Source organism: Mesoplodon bidens (genome assembly GCF_964165515.1).
Source record: "Mesoplodon bidens genome assembly, chromosome: 8".
Lineage (NCBI taxonomy): Eukaryota > Metazoa > Chordata > Mammalia > Artiodactyla > Ziphiidae > Mesoplodon > Mesoplodon bidens.
The window spans coordinates 70,907,955-70,935,705 of NC_138165.1; the positions used below are offsets into that span (position 1 = coordinate 70,907,955).

Consider the following 27,751-nt stretch of genomic DNA (forward strand, 5'->3'; position numbering starts at 1 on the left):
CAGGTATGGAAATCCTACTGATATCTGCTTTTATTAATGTGTGGCTATTTCACGTGGCTAGTCAATAGCAGTGTTTATTGTAAGTACCTAGTCAATTTACCCTGAGAATCTCAGTTTGCTCAGTTGGAATCCTCAATTTAATCTACATTCAAAAATATTCTAAAATGTTTTAAGTGCAGCCTGTTTCATTCTTGCCAAAATTATCCTGCCTTAATTTTTTCTTTCTGTTTCTTAGATGAATTGCCCCCTCCACCCACAAAAGTCTGATGAAAATGATTGTGTTTTTCCCTCAACTTACTGAGATATAATTGGCATATAAAATTGCATATGTTTAAGGTGTACAACGTGTTTGATACACATATATTGCAATGTGATCACCACCATAGTGTTAGCTAACACCTCCATCACCTCACATAATTACCAATACTTTGTGTGTGTGGTGAGAACATTTAAGATTTACTCCCTTACCTACTTTGATCAAAATGATTGTTAACTGCTCTAGGCAAACACAGTCTGCATATTGAAAAAAAAAATGAAAGGACACCTGGTTGTTTTTCTGAAAGGTATGTGTGTAAAAGAGAGAAAGAGAGATAGAAAGAAAGAGAGTCTGCCTCTTTCCACTGTCATGCCATACAGAGACCTTTGGGTTGCTCACTTTAGGTATGAGATCAGGGTAGGACCAATACACATGGCTGCCCTAAAAGGCTAACATTTTGGGACCCATTCAAATAATGAATATTATTCATAATCTGTTCAGCATATCTTTACAGGAGAAGCTGAATATTGCTTGGGTGAAGGGAGAAGTTGATTCTACGGGGTGGCTCAAAGATTATTCCTTGCCCTACCATCTCCCTAATTCAGCTATGGAAGTGCATATGCATACCCTTTAAGTAAAATCTGTGCAGTTGCCCAGATCCACCATTTTAGGAGCAGATTAGCAATTATCCATTGTTTCTTGACCATGCTTTTTGAGAGATGTTCTGATAAGTATGATTTTTCTCTCCATCTCTTAATATTGACAATATTTGGGGGTCTCGGTGTTATCTTATTGTACCTTATCAAGTAATGCCCTGGGCAGCTGCTTGGCTGACCCAACTTTTAGTTCAGCTTCAGAAAGTCCTTGCTGTTATTGTAGCCCTCATTTTTTACCCCCATGAGAACTGGATAAAAAAAAAACAAACTGCTGAAAATGTCTTCTTTTAGCAAATAATTGATAAAGTAAAAATAAATTAATTATTGTCATTATTTTCTTTAAAAGAATAAAATAGCACATTACCAGACATCCTCAGCGTCTTCATCACATTCTGCACCAAACTGGCAAATATCACAGGTGGATGTCTCCTTTTGGCTGGTTTCTCCTGAGCCTTCATGGACTATAGGACAGAAGAAAGGGAACAAAAAGAATTCAGATAAGTGTGCACAATACCAACAACTTCAAGACTATTCTATATGAAACCTGCTACTTTTCCAATGGAATTCTTTGCTACTGGAGCTCCATTAAGATCATCATATTCGGCTCCCTTCTTCCCTAAATTTGAAGAATATTAACAATAATATGCTAGCCATTGGTATGTGGTGAATAATTCTTTTTACAAGAAAAATAAAACAAATGAGAGTGCACTGGATTTATCAAAATTGTTTGGCTAATAGACCATATGAAAGTTACTTAATTAAAAGGGATTTAGATTGTTACTTGCCTAGAGGAAAAACCTAGTGTCTATAAAAAAAATACTTGACATTTTCTCATTCTTAAATTATAGATTTTTTTTTCATTAAAAGGCTTTACTACATAATTTAAAAAATTTAGATGGGCAGCCTTGACTTTTTAGATATGTCTTCCCCCCCCCAAGATGCTAAGTACTTATAAGGAAAAATATATTAATTGTGTTTTTAGAAAACATCTTTTAATTGGTTTTTACAGTAATTTCTTGAATCTTACATAAATGTTGCACAGAGCTCATCATAGTGATTTCTTCTATGAAGGCTATGAACATATATTTCATTTAAAAAATATATACTGTCACTGATGATGATTATTGATATTGGTCCTTTTTATACACATAAATTACAAGTGTAAAAATATACGATATACAGCCTAATTCTAAAAGTAAGCTTTCAAATCAGGAAAGAATAGTGTAAGTCGAGAAAAAAATTTTAGTATTTGAGTTCAAGAAATAAAAATCTGAGCAACACTTTTGAGATGATGGATTACTGTTTACCCAATTAAAAAAATGTGTAGTTGGAAGCAAAAATAGTTTCGCTTATAGATGAAAAATTGCAACAACCTAAGTACTGCATAGATAACCTTATTCCATGGACATCTTATATACTAAAAACATGTGTTTAAATCAAGAGATCCTTAAAAAGTGCACTGCAAAAGGTTATGCATTTTCAGTAGAAAAAGAACAGAGGCAATTAAGTATGGCATTGGCTCCTAGCATTATGAAGTCTAATAAGATAACGTTTTGTTTTTTTTTTTTTTTTTTTTTTTGCTGTATGCGGGCCTCTCACTGTTGTGGCCTCTCCCGTTGCGGAGCACAGGCTCCGGACGCGCAGGCCCAACGGCCATGGCTCACGGGCCCAACCGCTCCGCGGCATGTGGGATCTTCCCAGACCGGGGCACGAACCCGTGTCCCCTGCATTGGCAGGCGGACTCTCAACCACTGCGCCACCAGGGAAGCCCTAAGATAACGTTTTTAACAAAACATCATTGATTAACATGCACCCTAAACCTAAGAAATTTAACCTTACTTATTTTATTTTAATATTATATTTTCATAATTTGTTCTTTGTCTATTAACATGAGAGTTATTAATATTTACAAAAGCAAAGGTCTTTATTCCTTGATTTTCCAATTTACTGCTGTGTAAATGAGTGATTTGATTTACCAGAGGAAAAAAAAAAGAACAAGACATCTCTAAGAGAGTTCCCTATTTTATAGTTTTTCCAGGAAAGACAGAGAGATTTATTTTTTCCAAAGCAAAAATTTTCCCCTGTAGTTGATTTGCACTGCACTTTTAAAAAGTTATGAATTAAACAGATCAACTTCAATTGCAAAAGTATTGATGGTATAGTTTTAAAATTGGAAGTCTAAAAAAATGGTGTTCCTCCCCAGAAAGAAGAAGGAATTTTAGACTCTGCTAAAATAGACAGCACTTATTATCCACTCTATTATTTTAATACAGGCAAGACCATTAGAGTGGACTATGGGATAAGAAGGAAGCTGGGGACCTCACCTCAGGGGGTACTGAACAGCTGAGGTCCATCTCTTTATCACTTTCTTACTATTAATGCAACACAGAAGCTGTTAATGGGAGAGAGAGCCTTTTAGTGTTAGCAAGATTAGCAGCTTCTAGACTAAAACTTCCCGTCACTCAGGAAACATTCTAACACAACGGGAAGGTCCTTAATGAACAGTTATAGCCATTTATGGGCAGCCCTATCTTCTTTCGCAGCAGGGATCCTTGGTTAGGGATCTACTGGAAGTAATCCAGGGGATGAATCGTGCTACCTCTGCAAAACTAACAATAATAATTGTACTGGAAGTCACATTACATTTCTATAAAAGGGCAGTTATTAGTAGACTCGAGATGTTTGGAAATTCTCCCACACGGAGAAGTAAACCCAGAAGTAGCAGTAGCAAAACCTCTATCAATAAACGTTCTGGGAATAAAATGTGAAGCAATCACAGTGAAAAATAAAGTAAAATCTTTCCATATTTCCTGAAGCACAGATTTGCACCTTTGTAAAAACAAACAAATCAGTACACTGCTTCATTTAACACTATAGACCAAGATTCTTAAGTAGGAGTGGGCTCAGAAGCTCTGGTAGATTTGGTTTGTTCATTTATGTATTGTTTTTTAGGTAAATGCCCTGAGATATCCTAGGAGGTACTGAACTTGTAGGCTCGAGGCTTGGATATGTATACTTCAAAAAACACATCCCTGGGCTTCCCTGGTGGCGCAGTGTTTGAGAGTCCGCCTGCCGATGCAGGGGACACAGGTTCGTGCCCCGGTCCGGGAAGATCCCACATGCCGCGGAGCGGCTGGGCCCGTGAGCCATGGCCACTGGGCCTGCGCGTCCAGAGCCTGTGCTCCGCAAAGGGAGAGGCCACAACAGTGAGAGGGCCGCGTACCGCAAAAAAAAATAAAAATAAAAATAAATAAATAAATAAAAAACACATCCCTAAGAATCTCTGCCCTAAACAATACTGAAAAGACTTCCTCTGGCCTAAACATCTTCCTCAGGCAGTGAATGTCTAGCACAGGACTTCTGTCACTTTAAAGTGCACAGGAAGCACCTGGAGGTTTTGTTAAAATGAAGATTCTGATTCAGTAAGTGTGAGGTGTAACTGATGCTGCTGGTCCACAGATCACGTTCTGAGTAACAAGGTTAACACTACATTTTCCCCATCACAATTCACAATTTATTAGTGGGTAGTGCAATGGAGTCAGTGGGTCACTATCAGCATTTTTGTAAACATTTTTTGTGTACGTGAAGCAGAATATACTGGAATAGAAAACACAGAGTGCATCTTATTTAGCAAGTATAGGTTTTATCTTATAACACTGTTTTAGTTATACATATGTACATCCATCCAGCACTGCAATGTAAATTTCATTTCTTACTAAAGGTCACAGTCACAAAAGCTTGAACACTATTGATTTAGCACACGCTAGATGCTCAGAAAGTATGTGTTGAACAGGAGTGTTCCTTTTTCCTGTTCTTTTTACAGTATCAGAAACAGGAAGGATCGGTGCTTAATTATTTGCATTCATCCACTGATTATGCAGGAATGAAATTCATTTATGCTAAAGTATTATTTTAACCGTGCACTTGCATTTTAAGACTTTTATTTTGAGTTGTAAAGTAAAAATAGAATTATTTCCCTTTATTCTAAAACAACAGTTTTCAGCGTGTGACTGAGGGAAATTTGAGGAGCAAGGGAGGCAGAGCTCCTGAAAGCATATTACACCTAATATGCTACCCTACGGTTAAAACTGATTTAATTAATCCCTTTAAGAAGATTCTGGATTGGAGCATTATAAGAGATGATCAAATTGCCTCTCTCTCGAACTCTCCCTGCCCTCGTGGTTTCATCCGGAAAATTGTTACCAAAATTCCCTTATCATGACCTTGTTCTGGCCCAAATCAGTGGGTGCGCCCTCCCACTGGGCCCAGTTCTCTTCCTAATTCACTATAATGCCTCCTGGGCCTCTTATAATATTCCTAACCTATGTTATACTATTTCTGAAAACATGATGAAATAATATAATGTTCAAACACACAGTTATTCAATGTCATTTATTTGGTTCAAAATTTCACTAAAATTTACATTCAGTGAAATGCTCATATCTTTCAGTCAATTTTGAGGAACGCATGCCAAGACAAAGAACAACTCCATCATTCCAGAAAGTTTGCTTCTGCCCTTCTCAGCCATTTCCCTACCACTACTATGTCTCTACATATAGGCTGGTCAGTAATCCGATCTGTCACCACAGATGGACTATTTTAGAATATTACATCAATGGAATCATGCAATATGTAATTATTGTGTTCAACTTCTTCCACTTGGCATCATAGTTTTTAAGATGAGTTCAGGTAGTTGCCTGTATCAGTAGTTTATTTCTTTTTATTGCTTGGTATCCAATTGAGTGAATATACCACAGCTTATTTTTCCATTTTCTTGTTGAAGTACATGTTGTTGTTTCCAGTTACTGTCTGGAAACAATAACTGAATATTTATGAATAAAGGTGTTGTAAATATTCTTGTAAAAGACTTTTTGTGCACACAAGTTATTTCTCTTCGACAAATACCTCACAGTGGGATTATGGTATTCAGATAGCCACACCAGCTTTTGCTTATTGTTTCTGTCTTTTTTACATTCAACCTGCTTCTTAACTTATGTCTAAAGTGTGTTTCTTATAAACAATATATAGCGGAATGTCACTTTTTTATCTAGTCTGAATCTGTCTGCATTTAATCAGGGTATTTAGTCCATTTACTTTAATGTAATTATTGATATGTTTGGTTTTAAGTCTCCCAACTTGGTGTTTGATTCATTTTTTAAAAAAAATTCTTGAGTTACAGAAATTTTTACTATATTTTAGGTACAAATTTTTGTCAGATACATGTATTGGGATATATTTTCTCAGTCTATTTTCTTGAACGTGTTTTTTTTTTTTTTGTGGATGTGCAGAAATTTTTATTTTGATGAAATCAATTTTTTCTTTTATGATTTGTCATTTCTAAGAAGTCTTCTACTCAGAGCTCATGAAGATATTCTTCTATGCTTTATTCTATTCCCCATTTTTATTAATTTTAAAATTTTACTTTACATTTAAGTTTATGGTCTATCTAAAATTGGATTTGGTGCATAACGTGAAGTAGAGGTTGGGGTTCTTTGTTTTTACCACGTGGACATGATTTCTCTCTCTTGACCTGTCAGTGTGGTGAAATATGTTGATTGATTTCCATATGTTAAGCCAACATCACATTTTGGGGATAAGTCAAACTTGATCACGGTATATAACCCTTTGTATATATATCTGGATTTCTTTTGCTAGTATTTTGGTAAGTATTTTTGTGTCTAAGGTTCACAAGATATGCTGGCTGTAATTTTCTTTTCTTGTATTTTTCTTATTTTGTTTTATTATTATGGTTAAAATGACCTCATGATATGAGTTGGGAAGTGTTCCTACTTCCTCTATTTTATGAAAGAGTTTGTGGAGGATTGGTATTATTTCATTTCTTTATACAAGGCTATTTAAATTTTCTATTTTATTGCTTCCTACTCTTATTATTTCCTTTATGCTATATACTTAGAGTTTATTTTCTAGTTTCTTAAAATGGAAGAAGTGCTTGATTTTATACCTTTCTTGTTTTCTAATATAGGTATTTAAATCTGTACATTTTCTCCTAAAGACTGCTTTAGCTGCATCCCACAAATATTAATATGTTGTGTTTTCATGTATTTTTGTGAAAATATATATTGTAATATCCTTCAAGATTTCTTCTTTGACCCAAGGATTATTTAGTAGTGTATTTTTTTAACCTCCAAATATTTGAGGGTTTTCAAAGGTACATTATTTTTATTTATCTTTAATTTAAATATCCAAAATTCATTGGGAATCATTTTAAATATACAAAAGAGTTGTGTGGTCTTAAGGACACAGAGAAATGCAGGCTTCCAAGAGCCACTCAAGGTCTTAACATTAAAAGGAAAGTAATAAACATAGCATAAGGTTCCATTAAATTCAAAGGACTTTAGAGTTAGGTAGGAAGACTTTTATATCTTTTTACTCCACCCCCCCCAATGCAAAATTCAATCAAATGATCAACCTGGATGAGAGTTGAAATAAAAAGTAGATTGTGTGAGCTGCAAGAGTAAATTGTTTTGAAGTCCTGAAAAGTCTGAAGTATTGAAAAGAGCTCAGCCTGATTGTCCAGGCTTTGAAACAAATCTCTCTGGAGTTTGACAGCTCTATGTCTCATGTTCAAGATGTTATAAAAAAATCCATTCATGGTGATCTATCCATCATGGTTAAAGAAAATATTCTGTTTAATTTAAGTCCTTTGAAATTTATTAAAACTTGTGTTTTATGGGCCAGAATATGATTTATCTTCTTGACTATTCCATGTGCATCTTAGACGTTGTAACCTCTTGTGGGGAGTGATTTTCTGTAAATATTAATAGCTTAAGTTGATGGTCCAAATCACCCATAACTGTATTGATTTTTTGTTTAATTGTTCTATCTATTACTGAGAAAGGTGTGCTAAAATCTCTACTGGTGACAGTAAAACTGTCTCTAGTTCTCTTTTGTTTTGTTCTTTTGTTTCATCTTGTATTTGGGAGCTCTGATAGTGGGTTTATAAACATTTAGTAGTCTTATATCTTCTTTAATAAGTGACCCTTTAGCATTATGAAATGCACCCCTTTACTCTCTGGTCACACTATTCATCTTGAAGTCTACTTTGTTCTGATATTCAGATAACCACACCAGCTTTCTTTTGCTTATTGTTTCTATCTTTTTACTTTCAACCTGTTCATTAAGTTATGTTTAAAGAGTGTTCCTTGTAAACAATATATAGTTGGATTTTGCTTTTTTATCTAGTCTGAATATGTCTACATTTAATCAGGGTATTTAGTCCATTTACTTTAATGTAATTATTGATATGTTTGTTTTTAAGTCTACCAACTTGGTGTTTAATTCATATTTAGCTAATATTTTTGTTTTCCTCTGTTTCCTTTTCTGCCATTTTTTTAGGAAAATCAAATATTCTATGGTATTTATTTTGTCTTATCTCTTCTAATAATTATTTTGTTATATTTTTGGGTTGTTATTTTGATGGCTGCTTTAAGGATTACAATATACAACTTCAAATTATCCTAATCTATTACTTCGTGAACAATTTTAAAACTTTATTAAAATACTATATTTTTAATTACCACAGTCCACCCTTTGCATTTTTATTGTCATATATCATATTTCTACCTGTTCTATAAAACTCATGTTCCTTTTGAAAATTAGTTTTACTTTAAACATCCATCCTACTCTAATTTCAAAGGAAAAAAGCCAGAGATGTCAGTGCTAATGGAGACTCCTTCCTGTCATCATTAAATAATTATTTAGCTGCTGACCTGTGTTTGCTCTAACTTTTCAAGACTTATGTATAGTCTCACATTCTCCATGGAAGACACTATTGGCATATGACACATATAGTAGATTGAATTATTTTCCCAATAAAAGGATTATACGTTCCTCTCCATAGCCATATGACTTGAAGTTCCATGATATCACTGATAGGCTTATGACTTGTATTTGCCATTGAAATGTCAGTGGAAGTGAGAAGATATATAAAAGACAAAATGTGGATTTCTACTTTCTTGCTTGTTCCCTTTGCATAAAAGAAGACACATCCAGAATAGGAGCTGTTTCTTCAACCAATCCCAGAATGAGAAGATATATAGAGCAGGGCCATAGTTGATCACAACCATGGGGGCAAGAATTATGTCACTTACTGATGCTGTAAGCCTTTGAGGTTTTGAGGTCGTTTGTAACTATAGCTTTACCTAGTGAAAGATGGCTAATAAGACATGAATTAATGTTATTAATGAATTCTAAGGAAATACTTTCACATCATTTTCCACACCTCATATTTTGGTAGCATTACTATTCAACCCTAGATCTGCTTTTAATTGTCTCCAGATCTTCCTTTGAAATTCTTACTATTTCTTTTCTATATTAGCATATATTCTGCAATAGTTAAGCCATGTTTATTCTATTATATTTTCATTTTTTCCCAACATAGCACTACCTTTCCCAGTCTATTCACAGTTCCCATTTTATTCTCCATGTAGCTCTAGCACATCACTTTGACAGATATATAAGTTGTCCCATTTAAATTAGGCATAGTAAAAAAAAAAATAATAAAAAATAAATAAATAAATTAGGCATAGTATATACATTAAACATAGTATATGCAGCAAAGGAAGCCATAAAAGAACAAAAAAGCAACCTACAGAATGAGAGAAAATATTTGCAAACAATAAAACTGACAAGGGTTTAATTTCCAAAATACACAATTTGTATAGCTCAATATCAAAAAAACACACAACCCAATCAAAAAATGGGCAGAAGACCTACATAGACATTTCTCCAAAGAAGACATACAGATGGCCAACAGGCACATGTAAAGATACTCAACATCGCTGATTATCATAGAAATGCTAATAAAAACTACAATGAGGTTTCACGGCACACAGGTCAGAATGGTCATCATCAAAAAGTCTACAAATAAATGCTGGAGAGGGTGTGGAGAAAATAGAAATAGACTCACAGACAGAAAACAAACTAATGGTTATTAAAGGGGGAAGTGGGGAGGGATAAACTAGAAATCTGGGACTAAGAGATACACACTACTATATGTAAAGTAGATAAACAACAAGGACCTATTGTATAGCACAGGAAACTATATTCAATGTCTTGTAATAACCTATACTCGAAAAGAATCTGAAAAACAATATATATATAACTGAATCACTTTACTCCACACCTGAAACATAGTAAATCATATATACTTCAATTAAAAAACAAACAAAAAACCCACACACAAACAAACCAGTATAAATATACAAAAATATAAGCCCAGGACCAGATGGCTTCATAGGCGAATTCCATCAAACATTTAGAGAAGAGCTAACACCTATCATTCTCAAGCTCTTCCAAAATATAGCAGAGGGAGGAACACTCCCAAAATCACTCTATGAGGCCACCATCACCGTGATACCAAAACCAGACAAAGATGTCACAAAAAAAGAAAACTACAGGCCAATATCACTGATGAACATACATGCAAAAATCCTCAACAAAATACTAGCAAATAGAATCCAACAGCACATTAAAAGGATCATACAACATGATCAAGTGGGGTTTATCCCAGGAATGCAAGGATTCTTCAATACACGCGAATCAATCAATGTGATGCACCATCTAAACAAATTGAAGGAGAAAAACCATATGATCATCTCAATAGATGCAGAAGAAGCTTTTGACAAAATCCAACACCCATTTATGATAAAAACCCTCCAGAAAGTAGGCATAGAGGGAACTTACCTCAACATAATAAAGGCCATATGTGACAAACCCACAGCCAACATCATCCTCAATGGTGAAAAATGGAAACCATTTCCACTAAGATCAGGAACAAGATAAGGTTGCCCACTCTCACCACTATTATTCAACATAGTTTTGGAAGTTTTAGCCACAGTAATCAGAGAAGAAAAAGAAATAAAAGGAATCCAAATCAGAAAAGAAGAACTAAAACTGTCACTGTTTGCAGATAACATGTTACTATACATAGAGAATCCTAAAGATGCTACCAGAAAACTACTAGAGCTAATCAATGAATTTGGTAAAGTACCAGGATACAAAATTAATGCAGAGAAATCCCTTGTATTCCTATACACTAATGATGAAAAATCTGAAAGAGAAATTAAGGAAACACTCCCATTTACCACTGCAACAAAAAGAATAAAATACCTAGGAATCAACCTACCTAAGGAGACAAAAGACCTGTATGCAGAAAACCATAAGACACTGATGAAAGAAATTAAAGATGACACAAGCAGATGTTCTTGCACTGGAAGAATCAACATTGTGAAAATGACTCTACTACCCAAAGCAATCTACACATTCAGTGCAATCCCTATCAAACTACCAATGGCATTTTTCACAGAACTAGAACACAAAATTTCACAATTTGTATGGAAACACAAAAGACCCCGAATAGCCAAAGCAATCTTGAGAAAGAAAAATGGAGCTGGAGGAATCAGGCTCCCTGACTTCAGACTATACTACGATGCTACAGTAATCAAGACAGTAGGGTACTGGCACAAAAACAGACATATAGATCAATGGAACAGGAGAGAAAGCCCAGAGGTAAACCCATGCACATATGGTCACCTTATCTTTGATAAAGGAGGCAAGCATATACAATGGAGAAAAGACATCCTCTTCAATAAGTTGTGCTGGGAAAACTGGACAGCTACAGGTAAAAGAATGAAATTAGAACACTCCCTAACACCACCCACAAAAATAAACTCAAAATGGATTCAAGACCTAAATGTAAGGCCAGGCACTATAAAACTCTTAGAGGAGGGCTTCCCTGGTGGCGCAGTGGTTGGGAGTCTGCCTGACGATGCAGGGGACATGGGGTCGTGCCCTGGTCTGGGAGGATCCCACATGCCGCGGAGTGGCTAGGCCTGTGAGCCATGGCCTCTGAACCTGTGCGTCCGGAGCCTGTGCTCTGCAAAGGGAGAGGCCACAACAGTGAGAGGCCCGCATACCGCCAAAAAAAAAAAAAAAAAAAAACTCTTAGGGAAAAACATAGCAGAACACTCTATGACATAAATCACAGCAAGATCCTTTTTGACCCTCCTCCTAGAGAAATGGAAATAAAAACAAAAATAAACAAATAGGACCTAATGAAACTTAAAAGCTTTTGCACAGCAAAGGGAACCATAAACAAGACGAAAAGACAACCCTCAGAATGGGGGAAAATATTTGTAAATGAAGCGACTGACAAAGGATTAATCTCCAAAATATACAAGCAGGTTATGCAGCTCAATATCAAAAAAAACAAACAACCCTATCTAAAAACGGAGAGAAGACCTAAATATATATTTCTCCAAAGAAGAAATACAGATTGCCAACAAACACATGAAAGGATGCTCAATATCACTAATCGTTAGAGAAATGCAAATCAAAACTACAATGAGGTATCACCTCACACCAGCCAGAACGGCCATCATCAAAAAATCTGCAAACAATAAATGCTGGAGAGGGTGTGGAGAAAATGGAACCCTCTTGCACTGTTGGTAGGAATGTAAATTGATACAGCCACTATGGAGAACAGTATGGAGGTTCTTTAAAAAACTAAAAATAAAACTACCATACAACCCAGCCATCCCACTACTAGGCATGTATCCTGAGAAAACCATAATTCACAAAGAGTCGTGTACCATAATGTTCATTGCACCTCTATTTACAATAGCCAGGACATGGAAGCAACCTAAGTGTCCATCGACACATGAATGGATAAAGAAGATGTGGCACATATATACAATGGAATATTACTGTGCCATTAAAAGAAATGAAATTGAGTTATTTGTAGTGAGGGTGATGTGCCTAGAGTGTACCATACAGCGTGAAGTAATTCAGAAAGAGAAAAACATATACCATATGCTAACACATAGATATGGAATCTAAAAAAAAAAAAAAAAGGTTCTGAAGAACCTAGGGGCAGGACAGGAATAAAGATGCAGACGTAGAGAATGGACTTGAGGACATGGGGAGGGGGAGAAGTAAGCTGGGAAAAAGTGAGATAGTGGCATTGACATATATACATTACCAAATGTAAAATAGATAACTAGTGGGAAGCAGCTGAATAGCACAGGGAGATCAGCTCAGTGCTTTGTGACCACCTAGAAGGGTGGGATAGGGAGGGTGGGAGGGAGACGCAAGAGGGAGGGGAAATGGGGATATACGTATATGTATAGCTGATTCACTTTGTTATAAAGCAGAAACTAACACACCATTATAAAGCAATTTTACTCCAATAAAGATGTTTTAAAAATATGCATAAATAGAAACCTCCCTGTGCACCAAGTCTGAAATAAAGTAGGTGGTCCCCGAAACAATCAGATTGCATCAACAGAAAGAATGAGATTTCTAAGCTTAAATATGATTCATAGACACTGGTTCTACACTCATTTAAATTACTGCAAAGTTGAAAAATAAATTTACACAAATTTTATATGGACCTTAAGCTGAAGTTTTCAAAATTTAGAATGCATTTTTTCTTTTTTGTATTTTAGAGTCAATATCAATCCAGTAGTCAGTGTTTTTTGTTTTTGTTTTTTAAATAGGTAAGATGACAAAGTAAACATGCCTTGGTAGGCATGTAATTTTTTCCACTTTATTTACATAGATAAAGGATTTGTCAGTGATACCATTCAATATATCTGTTGTAACTAAAGTTACTTTGATTATAAAATTATAAACAGCATTTTTTCTTTCTGAATAACTTACATACATTACTGTCTCATTCTCACCAAAAAGCTGAACTTTTGAGTTTATCCTCTGTTGAAGGAAAAATTCCACTTAAAGAATAGGAAGAAAATTTTAAATCAAAACCCTCCATTCCATTTTTTAATTTGTACAACTTGTCTATTTTGCCTTTTGTATGCCAGTTTTACCTCTCACATGCTTCTCCCACATGTAAGTTGAATTTAAATGATGGAAGCTGCTGACAGTTCCTAGAGGCTCAGACAATTCTAAGCTGTTGTTTTTGAGCTACAGTCATGTTCTCTTTTACATTTTCCAACATTTTCCTAGAAACCTCAATGACTTTAAAGAAAAATAAGAATAAGTACTTTCTTTTTATTCATATTAAAATGTGATATTTGTCATGTGAATAACAAGTACACTGTTACATCATATTATTGAAATGCTAAAACAAAAAGAAGTAGCATTTTGATCTGATATTTACAAAACTAACACAGATTAATTTTATATGTGTATCAGTGCCATATGCAGTAAGATGTGTTCAGATTTTGGGAAAGATATTCATTATCTTTGCTTCTTTTTAATTAAAAGAAGTACAAACCCACTGATAATTTTTAAGTGGTTTAAATGCCAAAAAGCTAAAGGAAGGCTGAAATTACACTTACACAAAATGGTTTAAAACAACCAAGCTCATGACTGAGGAAATGTAATTCTATATTAAACACTCAAAAGAAGAGATCATCACAGAAAATTTAATTTTTCATAATTAAGCTAGTTTACTAGAGCTTGACACAGATTCTTTAGAAATCACATATAACTTATCTTCTGCACAGCTTAAAAAAATTTAAGAGATTAATACAATGTTACTATGTTGAAGCAAAATTCTATTATCATTTAAGTCTGACTGATTTCACTCAGTCCTATCTGAGTTAGAACTGAAGATACTCAGTTGATTAGAAAAAAGAAGAAAGACAATAAAGTAAAGAAAAAAGAAATGAGAGAAGGATGGAAGGAAGGAAAGAAGAAAGGACAAAAAAGCTTATTCAGCTTGATATCAGGCATGGCAGAATTCATCCGAGAACGTTACCATGCCAAGACTTCATGAAACTCTTATTGTATCAATCGTATGATAATTATATGCAAAATACTTTTATTATTCTCAGTGTAATTAATCTATATCATTTTATGTAAATTCATAAAAATAATTAAATTTTTTCCATATTAAATGCCTAAAAGGTGAGAAATGTATTTTTTATTGGTAAGTGATGAACACTGACTTGGGCTGAATGAGCTACTGTAAAGCACAGAGGGTACCAAATTCCAATTAGAGGATATTGAGAAAAGACTAAGAGTTAGTAAGTGGAAACAGTAAGTGTACTTGATACTTTTGCACAGATTTGTGATGAGGAAAACAGAGAATGAGGCATTAGTTGGAAAATGATGTACGGTCAAGAAAGGGATTTTTTATGGAAGGATGGAGTCGAAGCATCATTGTCATGCTGAGAGAAATGATGGTGCATAAAAGAACAAATTTATGCAGAAGATAAAGGGGATAATTACAGAAGCAATGTCCTTGAGAAGGGATGGGTTTACAAACAGGTGCAGTGCTTGGTCTTAGAGGTACAAACATGTCTTCTGCTCGAGGAGGGGTGGCAGAGTATGTGGGTACAGATGTAGGAAGGAGGTGACACTGGAAAGGGGAGGATGAAATAGATCTCCTTTGGTTGCATTTACTGCCTGTATTGTATTTGTACTCAAAAGAATGGTTATCAGTTGAGAGGATGTGATAGGAAGAGAATGTGAAATATAAGGGAATGAATGTGAATGAAGAAAGACCAAAGTCTTTCTAAGTCTTTCCAACATTAATTTGTTGCTTTCCAACTTTGTGTTTAATTCTTCTAATTAGTAAATCTCTGATAACAAAGATATAGCTTTATTAACTTGCACTTCTGTATGTCATTAGTACATGACTTTTGGTATTGATAACTTCAAGGCATTTTGTGATATAGAAAGTTTTATTTGAATCATCAAAGACTAAATTGCCAATACAGTCAACTCTAACCTACTTAATGTTTGTTTTGGTAGAGGGGCTTTGCAATCTGGTAACAACTTACATGTCATGTTTCTTTCCTATTTTCCCATTCCATCACCACAGTACTAGTTCAGATCCTCATCATACTTGCCTAAACTTCTAACTACCTGATCTCTGCACTTGCAAACTTGCCTCTCTTAAATATATCTCCCATGTATCTTATTAAAATGCAAATCTGATCATATCACTTAAAATTGAAAATGACATGAAGTAATCTAAAGGCAGTTACATGATAGGCAAAGTTCAGGGGTAATGCTAGGAGAGCTGGATTTGGGTTGCCCAGAGTCTTTTCTTGATCCCCAGGTTTCTTATTTGTAAAATGAGATGCTTGCCCTGCTTGCTCACAGGCTGTGGTGAAGATTAAACAGGAGGACATGTGAAAGTGCTTTGCACCCTCTAAATTGCTCTGCCACCCTAAGGTGTTAACACTAAGAAAGGGTTAAAGTTGAAGTAAACTCATTATCTTATTCCAAGTAAGAAAGTTCTTTGAAGGAAGTCCAAGCCTGGGCATCACAAACGTGAATTTTTGGCCCTTGTGAGTGGCCTTATAGTGATACTGAAGTAGGAGTCTTTGAGGGAGCAGGGAAATAAGAATCACAAAACAACATAATGAAATAGAGAAATAAAAATATTGAGAAACTTGTAGAAGAGGTCTTGCACCAAAACATCCTCATTTGGTTTCTTATATGAAGGGCTAAAAGGATTGAGGGAGGAGCAGGTAAGAAGCGGATGAGAAGTCTCAGATAGGTCACCTCAGAAATTTCCCGAAGAGCTCTAGGCTCTTTGCTCTAGTACACTGGATCTTGGAACAAAAAAAGCACTAAAGTGATCATTTTGTTCTTATTGATGAAGATAAGAATAAAATAAGAGCTTTACATTTTCTTTTTCTACTTGCCTGTTATGGGCATTGGATTTCACTGTAAAGCCTGAAAAACATACTCATCTAAGTCTAATTTCCAAGTGTAAATGGGACTTAAAAATAAAACTTATAAAGATCAAGACTTGTTTAAATATATAACCTATTGATATAAATAGGCCAACAAAATAAAAGAGCAGCAGTAATAATGAAGTCAATTTTAAGGGGTCAAGGCATTTCATAGAATTGGTATTTGTAGCAGTAATTTTTCTGAATTGTCTATAATATTTCCAGCCTATTTTTGCTATTAAAGATCCAGTCCCTAATTTTTGGAATCACAGTAGCCAAAATAATGGGAAGAATGTCAGGGCTGGACTTCAGTGTTTGTGATTAGTTTCAGTCTTGGGTTAGATATAGCCACACTCTTTTCTCCACCCCTACTTGTTCTATATTGAGAGACCCTGTTTTATTTCTACAAGTTCCCTCTGCCTATTAGCTCTGGTTGGTGGAATTTGGCTACTCTTGTTATTCCTTTTTCCAGTATACAGCTGCCTCTCAAACTCTGGTTTTAAATCTGTAACTTATGACCTATTCCCTAGCACTCTTGAAAACCTTTCTTGTGATGCACCATCTTGGAATCAGCCCCCACTAGCAGCCATGCAAGGGTGGCTCCACTATGCTCAGTTTCACTCCCTGCTCCTGGAAAAGTGCTTTCACCTATATTATTTTGAAGCAACATAAACAATAGAAAGCAATGAAAACATATACAGTCAAAAGTAAGGATAAAAAGGTCTGAATTATCCAATCTGAAATGCGAAAGAAGACATGAACATCTTCCACAAAATGGGAGAAAAGAAAACACAAAACCAAATCAAACCCACAAAATGGTCTAAGGAAGCTGGAGTGCTGGAATAGGTTAGAAATTGACTTCAAGCTAATCAATATGACTTCTCTACAGAACCATTACCTCAGTCTAAAACTGTAAAGTGGAGGGAATGAATAATTGTGGAAAAGACATCTAGATATTTTTAAATTGCATGGGATTTTAGAGAAATTTTTATCACCATTAGATTGCCAAGGATTTCCAGAAATAAATAGAAAGAGATAAATTTTTAAAAATTAACAATGCCCTATTTAGAATTTCATAATGAGACTGGTTTTCTAAACTTTAAGTTTTTAAACCCAAACCACTTACATTTATAGTGTCATCAAGATTCATGGACCTTTCATTTTTACATGCCTTATGCCTGAATTGTATGATAATTTGAACTAAAATAATTTCCTTGTTTTTGCAGATTTGGAAAAAAAATTCTTCAAGTTTTGGGGAAATTTGCTGGTGAGCCTAAACCATAAAGATTTAGGTTTAACAGGGACTGTAAGCTTATTACTACTGTTTAATGTTTGTTTTAAAAATTGTAATATTGAAGGACATATATGCTAAAATTCTCAGGCATAAAAATATCATTTAATTTGGTGAATAAGTAAAAACATAAGGATGAATGTAATAAATCCAAGAAAGAAACATTTTAAAAGATCAAAACATTTGTATTATTATAACATTGTGGGTTTCATTTATGGAATTAATAACAAAATAAAAAACATATTTTTGTAAAGCTTTGCTATTGTTCATTTAATTTGGTCAGTGAAGTATTTCTAATGACTATGAAATATTGGTCAATAAGCAAACTTGAATGATACTTTAAAAACACAAATCTTGATAATGATACAACCCTGTTTAGTTCAAAGTTTCCCTATACATTCAGGATAAAAATCCACAGCCTTTCAAAGTCTCCACAGTATTCAAAGTCTTTCATGATTTGCCCCCAACCTATCACTCTACCTTCATCTCTAGCACCCCTGGCATGCTCTTTATGCTGATAGCTACTTGTCACTTTGCCAGGCATTTACACATGCTGTTTCCACTGTCTATAGTGGCACGTCTGTGGCTAATTCTGGTGCTAACTTGAAGATTCAACAGTAGTATCACACCATTCAGGAAAGATGTCCCCATCTTTCACCCTCTTCCTTCATCCCTGGTCTGTGTTGGGCTCTTGGTTTGTACACCCGCCCATTCTCAGAACGTCTCATATTGTAGAGGTTTCCTGACTCTTCCATTGTCCCAAGAATTTTTCAAGGTCAACTCATATGTCTCATTTGCTTTTATGTCCATTCTTAGCACAGGGCTTGGGAAATGACAGAAAGTAGTGGTCAGAGAGGGGAGTTTCAGAATTCCAGATCTTTGTATTGTTGTACTTCTAGGTAATAACAAGGTGTGACCACATTTCTAGACAGCTAAACTGAATTTGAGGAGACTGAGGAACCATGGGGCCAATGTTGAGAAGAAATATCAGATACACCCTTGACAGTTATTAATGTGCATTAAAATGTCCAGGCACAGAGCAAGACTGCATATCTTGGATGCCCTGTGGTTGAATAGTCCATGTAACTAGTTCTGGCTAATGAGTTGTTGAGTGGAAGTGACACGAGTCAATTCAGGCTAGAGGATTTAATTGCTAGTTGGAGACCTTCCCTACTACTGAAGGGTGCCTAAGATGGGCAGGAAAGAGAGCCAGAAAAGGGGGCTATCACAGCGGGATAGTAAATAGCAGTCAGATGTGGCACATAATTTGGAGAGAGAATTGACAATATTTACTGATGGATTGGGTGCAGGTAGAAAGTCAATGCTCAAGATAGCTGTCCATTCTGTCCAGGTCCCTGAGTGACTGCAATGGGCAGAGCCAGCTGCCCCCAAATAGTATCTCGCCCAGCCAACCTGCGGTGAACATGGAGTGAGAATAAGAAATGAACCTTGATTCTTTGAAGCCACTAAGTTTAGGGGAATGTTTGTTACTACCACATAACCTTGCATAACCTAGCACAACCAGAGTATGTCAGGGGATGAGGTTAAGAGGCATGGATGCCATCTGTTCCATTGTGTTGATGGAACTCACCAGCAGCTCCCAAGTACCCAACTACTGATGGTTACCCTGGAATAGAATATATGAAAGTAAACCAAGTGCCGAATTATTGAGAAAAATGGCAGTAATGGGAAGTTCAGCAGGTTATACCAAAAGTGTGGGGAAAAGGTGGTATCAGCAAATAGCATGAGTTTTGAATAAGAAGTGGTTTATTGAGTGACAGTGCCAGACTGCATTGATTGTAGTATGAAAATGACAGTAGGAAGCCAGAAATGTATGGCTTGAGGTGGGAAAGTAGAGCAGCAATAGATAAGGTTTGGAGGGGTGTTATGCTGCCACTGGGTTGAAGACAAGAGAAAATTGTTGAAACATTTAAGACAATTTAATCTTACTCTTTCACTAGAGCTAATATTGATAATAACTATCAAAAAGTGCAAGAATATACTAAATTCTTGTATCCTTAAATAGGCCTAATTTTACTGTTTCAGAGCATACAGGAACTATTTCCTGATAATTATTGGTATTTTAAAAGCTATGTTCACATGCATGCTTTTAATGCCTTAAAGTCCTTTGACATGAAGGTTAGACTGTGACTGATTCAGGGTATCCCCAAATGGAAAAATATGTTTTTCCTATCTCAAAGCACATTTTGCTTCCTGCCCAAATTCATACCCACACAACATTCTGTACTGTTGCTTTCATTTTCCCCCAATGCCGCTTAGATTTCTTCATGCATATTTGTATTTTTAGATCCGATAAAGTGAATAGAAGTTTCTTCCCTTGAAAAATGTGTAGTGTGATTCAAAGAAAATGTTAATGAAAAGAAATACTAAGTCTTGTGAAACATCGATATATAGCAACTAATTGGAAAAGCAACTCAATTGCTTTTTCTTTGTGTTGTGTCTGAAGCACCGTCCTTACGGAATTATGCAGCTGTACAAGCACTGGTATCGACAGATTTTTTAAATGGAAGAGATAGGGGGTGGTGAAACAATGTAGTAAACACCATTTCTTTCAAAATACTCCTAAATATGGAGGTAGTATGTAGGGACTAATACTATCTTTACTGCATCATACCATCTCAATATAGAACTACTTTCCACCAACACAAATACAGGTATCAAAACGAAGACGACTTTTCCCGGGTTGTTAAATTCCTTCAGAAACATGGGCTGTCTTTCATGACAACAGTTTCCTTCCTCCTCTGTTCCCACACAGCTTGACAAGCAGGTCACAGAGAAAGGTTGTTAATTACATTCCTTTGCCTAAAAAGGGATTTCAAGAAAACAAGTACCTTAACTTCACTCTTAAGAGAGGGTCAGACGGCTGAGGCAGTGATTTGTTTGTGTACATATGGGCTAGTGCAAAGGAATGGAAAAAATATTCGGGTGAAGAATTTCTAAATGGGAAGATGTGTTTTAAAGACAGCTTCTATTATATGTCAGCTACACATGGCAGAGTCATAGGGCAAGGTGAATAAACTATAAACAATGAAGTCTCCTTAGTGAAAGCCTCTGCATAGTGAGAGAGATCTGTGGGTGGGATAGAACAACCAAGAGTGTCACTCACATAGTATATGTTTTTTTAAAGTGGGTTTCACATCACTTTTACTGTAACTGGGAAGGATTTCAATTTTTTTAAGATAAATTAATTGGACTTAGCTTCTACTAAAAAAACTCAAGATGATATATAATCGGTAGACACATTAGATTAAAAATAAAATTCAGTTCAAGAGCTTCAATAAAATTAAGAAGCCAGTTGCATTCTTGGTGCATAGAAATGTATGTTAAAAAACATACTAGTTTAGTGCATCTGTTAAATGATACAATATACATATCTATAATTCCTCCAGAGATCATATTAAGTACATTCCTCATTTGTTCATTTGTCTCTAAGGAAAATACAGGAAAACAAATGCTAATCAAAAGGTTAATGGACTTCTCAATGTATAATACATTAGCCGCTCCTTCAATCTTTGGGAAACAAAATATAAGAAACAAATAAAAATAAGGCGTTGTCTCACATGTTCTTGGTAAATTTCATGAAGTTTTAAGGTTCTCGTCAGTATGAATTTGATTTAAAGCTGTAAATCTTTTCTGAATATTCCTATGGCTATCCGGATAGAAACATCATACATAAAAATGTTCTTTATTCCAGAAAAGATAAAACTCCCAGTGGTAAAAGAAGATTTAGGTATCTCTGAAGGTTTCTTATCACCTGGCAACATAACTCTCTGATGGTTCAGTGCCTGAGAGGGTTGTCTGAGATCACTCATCAAATAAATCAAATAGTTGGCTGGTGAAAAGAGGGGGAGCCTATAGTAATCTCATGTCTTTGCTTCCAGACATCAAATCTTTCTTCTAATAAGCCAGTAGAGAAGTTAATGTCACTTGATGTGGCATATGCAAACCTGAGTCTCAACCTGTCTTAAGTTTCTGCTACTAGTTCTGAGAATGTTTGACTTGCTCAAGCAAAGATTATATTAATTTTAACATTTTAAACCACAAATTCCAAAATTCTGATGTGCTGAGGGAGATGTGGTGGCAAGACAGCTGGAAATGTACTGAGTTTTGTCTCTAAACTTCTTGGAGGAATTTTATGGCAACATAGAAAATCCACTTTGGTGGGGTAATCTTTAAATATTCTATAAACATTTGTCGATATGATGATGAAGCTAGATTTATTTTACATATTTTTGGTTAATATTTTATGGAAAGCTCTATTTTACATTTTGACTGTAAAAAACAAGTCTTTTAAAAATTAGAAATCAAATGCTTTAGAACTTTGTGGTCCAATATAGTAGCCAGTAGCTACTTATAGCTATTTAAATTTACATTAATTAAAACTAAATAAAATTTTAAAATCAGTTTCTCAGTCGCACTAGTTACATTTCAAGAAATTCATAGCAACATGTGGCTAGTGATTACTGTAATGGACAGGGTGGATATGGAACATTTTCCTCAGCACGGAACGTTTAGAGCACTTCTCTAGAAAGATGCATAATTCAAGTACGGCATATAATAGTATTCACAAATCAATCCTCCCAATCCAGTGTTTTTGTTTTAGAGTCTTTCAACTTATATAGAATAAGAGGTGGCATGACTCTCATTCTCATCTTCCAATGAAATGGAGAGAATATCTTACCATGATACCTGCCTGTGTGGTTTGACTATGGTGTCACTTTTGTATATAATGTCCCTTGATTATAAATAAGCATAACAGAAATTCTTAATTAATAAAACCTCTCAAGTGCCCAAAACATAGCTGTCTTCTAATTTAGTCTCTGAACATCCTGATAAGAACCAGTATTACTGTGGCTTGAAGCTCACAGATTAGATGAACAGAAGTAGGCATAATAGAGTAAATGTGCTTTTAATGAACATTCTTTCTTCCTCTGTCCAAAGCTCTGGCTACCAATTATATTTATAGTTTGGGTTAGCATGCCTACCTCATACACTGAGATTAGTTACTGTGCCTAGAAAACAGCACTAATATATACATACTACTTAGCATATATCCTGGCAAAAATGTTTCCTTTTCATGGGGACCTAATTGTTCCATACATAAACTTAGCCATGTGAATGTAAACCAAGACAACATAGGAGCCTTGAGGAGTATATTACTGATTTGATTTTTGGTGGCTAAAAATTTCCGACTGAAGAATTATCTTCCCAACTGGCAGCAGCAGGCCTCTCACTAGTACTAACAGGTTGAGAAGGGAGATTAAAGCAAACTGAAGGCATAGAGAGATTTAATTCCGTGTTCACACCTAGAAGTGGTGATAAGCTGGGGATCTGCCATTACCTTGATATTTTGGAGATAAATGGGTATCTGAATAAATAGAAGCCTTCAGTCTCTGCAGCCGTCACTAAAATATTTCACCCTAATTGCAAAATGTTTATTTTAAACACTAAAATACACATTGAGGAAGCTATCCTCGGCTGGTGAAAAGGAGATTTCAACTGGTAACTTTTCCAGATTAATTCAAATAGCATGGGAGATACTGAGGATGTCATTTTATCCTTTATAGTTTGACTTTGTATTCTGTACATGAGGAAGGAAGGAAAGAAGGAAAGAAAGACGGAAGGAACTACCTCTATGGTTTCTCTGTGGCTAAGAACTTTTTGGCTCACTGGCTGGTTTTTTATTTTGCTCTGTGCCATAGCACCCACATATTAATTGGCACGTGGTATGGCACTTAGGAAATATTTGTTGAATAAAAAACACTTAATAGATCTTGCAGAGACAAAAAAATGTAATTTTTAAAGTTAATGTTTATGGGTATATTATAACATTTCTTTATTAAAATGTACATATTGCTTTGTTATATTTGAGAAACTAATATGTAGTGTTTACTGAACACATTGTATCTAGTAGTAATAGGGATAAAGCAGTGAGCTAAATCAAGTTCCTGTCATCATGGAGATCAGAGTGCAGGCATATCTTGTTTTACTGTGCTTCTCTTTATTGCACTTCACAGATATTGCATATTTTTTCTAACAAATTGAAGGTTTGTAGCAACTTTGCATTGTCAGAAGTTGGTTAGCATTTTTAGCAATAAAGTATTTTTTAGTTAAGGTAGGTACATTGTTTTTTACACTTAATGCTACTGCACACTTAAAAGACTGCATAACTTTTTATGCACTGGAAAACCAAATAATTCGTGTGACTTGCTTTATTGCAGTGATCTGGATGGAACTGAACCCGCAATACTTCTGAAGTATTCCTGTATTGTGAGAAAATATCTTTAAACATTTTTGGATACTTTAAAACAACATGTTGTCTCATTTGAAAATCAGCAGGTTCATTTACTCATTTAGTCCAATTTATTCTCTCTACCCGACGACCACCACCTTATCAGGAAGTGATGGGGAGAATGAAATTGAAGGAACAAATTTTGTGTAACTGGATGTTGATATTGAGGAATCTGGGTTCTGGGGAGTCCCACCAGAGATGGTGATGTAGCATACGGTGAGCAGGAAGCAGCCAGTGAGCCAAAAAGTCTGCATAGGAAGTACCTAGGTGTGTAATTAGGGTGCGAGTGAGGATCAAGCTCAAGGCTGAGACTTCTGACCACAGGCCACCTCTCCCAATTCTCCACATGCGCCAATCTGAGCTTCAGTTTGACTGACCCTTTGCCCACTCTTTGCATTTTGTTTTCTTTTTCAGAGAAATCTGGCTTCAGAAAATGATATCTAAATGATAATGTGTCATTGTGCTGATAAGTAGGGTTACAATGCTTGAGACAGATAGATAAAAGCAAGAAAGGCAGCTAGATGGCAGATCAAAGGCATTTCCTGAACAGAAGGTGGAAATTAGCAGTTGGGAATTTTAGCAAATGCACTTAAGAATGTAGAGGAGCTTCTCAGGCATTTATTAGAAGCTATTTCAAACCCTTCAAGTTATGGAAGATTCTGTGAAAAGCACCTCTTAACTGACCAACTGTCAATTAGCAAAGGAGAAAATGACTCAAGTACTCCATTATGGTGATGATCAAATAAATGAGCTTTGATTACTATAATAATGGTAGTATAAGTTATAAAAAATCTCTGGTTTTAGATATGAAAAGAATTCATAACTGGTGATCATCTGTAAAATCTACTGTAGAAAACTACAAGTATAATTGCTCAATGATGCCAATTTATTTTTTCTTCCTCAAACTTTACAGGCGATCTAATATAATGAGAAATAATAATCATTAAGGTTTGATCATGCCAATCTAATTTTCTGGATGGCTTATTAGCCTTGCAAAGATGTCTTTCCTCTACTTCTTGATCATTAGATCAGGCAATAATTAGAGCAAGAATGAGGAATGTCAATTACATAATGATGTGTGAGGGGACACAGAACAGTATCATGGATATTTAGGCTTACTTATGTTTCCAAGTCTGGCTATATTCGTGTACACCCACGTAAGCATACTTTTCAATTTCTTAGAAGAAAGAGACTTAAAAAAACATTGTATTTCAAAATATGATTTAAATGTTTTTTCCTAAACTGAATCTGGTTCCAGTGTATGAGCTCCAGAAAATAAACAGCAAAATGTTCAGAGTCTGCATTTAACAGCTTCTCTCACCACACTGTCTGAAAACTATATTCCATGTACTGCCAGATTATAAATTAAAAAAAAAAATCACACATTTGACAATAAAGTAGACCCTATTATCAACTACATGAATTTTGGTCTGAAAAAAGGAAAAAAAAAATAAATGCTGCTCAAACTCAGAGGAGGTGTGACACTACCCCTTCTTATTTTTTTTAACACCTTTATTGGAGTATAATGGCTTTACATTGTTGTGTTAGTTTCTGCTGTATAACAAAGTGAATCAGCTATACATATACATATATCCCCATACCCCCTCCCTCTTGCGTCTCCCTCCCACCCCTCTAGGTGGTCACAAAGCTGATCTCCCTGTGCTATGCTGTTGCTTCCCACTAGCCACCTATTTTACATTTGGTAATGTATATATGTCAAGCCACTCTCTTACTTCGACCCAGCTTACAATTCCCCCTCCCTGTGTCCTCAAGTCCATTCTCTACGTCTGCATCTTTATTCCTGTCCTGCCCCAAGGTTCATCAGAATGCTTTTTTTTTTTAGATTCCGTATATATGTGTTAGCATACGGTATTTGTTTTTCTCTTTCTGACTTACTTCACGCTGAATGACAGACTCTAGGTCCATCCACCTCACTACAAATAAGTCAATTTCATTTCTTTTCATGGCTCAGTAATATTCCATTGTATATATGTGCCACATCTTCTTTATCCATTCATCTGTCAATGGACACTTAGGTTGCTTCCATGTCCTGGCTACCATAAATACTGCTGCAATGAACATTGTGGTACATGACTTTTTTTGAATTAGGGTTTTCTCAGGGTATATGCCCAGTAGTGAGATTGCTGGGTCATATGGTAGTTCTATGTTCAGTTTTTGAAGGAACCTCCATATTGTTCTCCATAGTGGCTGTATCAATTTACATTCCCACCAACAGTGCAAGAGGGTTCCCTTTTCTCCACACCCTCTCCAGCATTTATTGTTTCTAGGTTTTTTGATGATGGCCATTCTGACCTGTGTGAGGTGATACCTCATTGTAGTTTTGATTTGCATTTTTCTAATGATTAGTGATGTTGAGCATCCTTTCATGTGTTTGTTGGCAATCTGTATTTCTTCTTTGGAGAAATGTCTGTTTAGGTCTTCTGCCCATTTTTAGATAGGGTTGTTTGTTTTCTTGATATTGAGCTGCATAACCTGCTTATATATTTTGGAGATTAATCCTTTGTCAGTTGCTTCATTTGCAAATATTTTCTCCCATTCTGAGGGTTGTCTTTTCACCTTGTTTATGGTTTCCTTTGCTGTGCAAGAGCTTTTAAGTTTCATTAGGTCCCATTTTTTAATTTTTGTTTTTATTTCCATTTCTCTAGGAGGAGGGTCAAAAAGGATCTTGCTGTGATTTATGTCATAGAGTGTTCTGCCTATGTTTTCCTCTAAGAGTTTTATAGTGTCTGGCCTTACATTTAGGTCTTTAATCCATTTTGAGTTTATTTTTGTGGGTGGTGTTAGGGAGTGTTCTAATTTCATTTACCTGTAGCTGTCCAGTTTTCCCAGCACAACTTATTGAAGAGGATGTCTTTTCTCCATTGTATATGCTTGCCTCCTTTATTAAAGATAAGGTGACCATATGTGCATGTGTTTATCTCTGGGCTTTCTCTCCTGTTCCATTGATCTATATGTCTGTTTTTGTGCCAGTACCCTACTGTCTTGATTACTGTAGCATCGTAGTATAGTCTGAAGTCAGGGAGCCTGATTCCTCCAGCTCCATTTTTCTTTCTCAAGATTGCTTTGGCTATTCGGGGTCTTTTGTGTTTCCATACAAATTGTGAAATTTTGTGTTCTAGTTCTGTGAAAAATGCCATTGGTAGTTTGATAGGGATTGCACTGAATGTGTAGGTTGCTTTGGGTAGTAGAGTCATTTTCACAATGTTGATTCCTCCAATGCAAGAACATGGTATATCTCTCCATCTGCTTGTATCATCTTTAATTTCTTTCATCAGTGTCTTATAATTTTCTTCATACAAGTCTTTTATCTCCTTAGGTAGGTTTATTCCTAGGTATTTTATTCTTTTTGTTGCAGTGGTAAATGGGAGTATTTTCTTGATTTCACTTTCAGATTTTTCATCATTAGTGTGTAGGAATACAAGGGATTTCTGTGCATTAGTTTTGTATCCTGCTACTTTACCAAATTCATTGATTAGCTCTAGTAGTTTTCTGGTATCATCTTTAGGATTCTCTATGTATAGTATCATGTTATCTGCAAAC

At 35.4% G+C, this 27,751-nt stretch overlaps 1 protein-coding gene across 1 annotated transcript in view; it reads right to left on the reverse strand.

Annotated features, from left to right (window-relative positions):
• TMEFF2 (transmembrane protein with EGF like and two follistatin like domains 2) overlaps positions 1-27,751 on the reverse strand; it is a 256,359-nt gene that overhangs the window by 116,448 nt on the left and 112,160 nt on the right. The window contains exon 5 of the mRNA XM_081242786.1: positions 1,277-1,373. Coding sequence (XP_081098912.1) covers positions 1,277-1,373 — 97 coding nt within the window. The remainder of the gene's footprint in view (positions 1-1,276; positions 1,374-27,751) is intronic.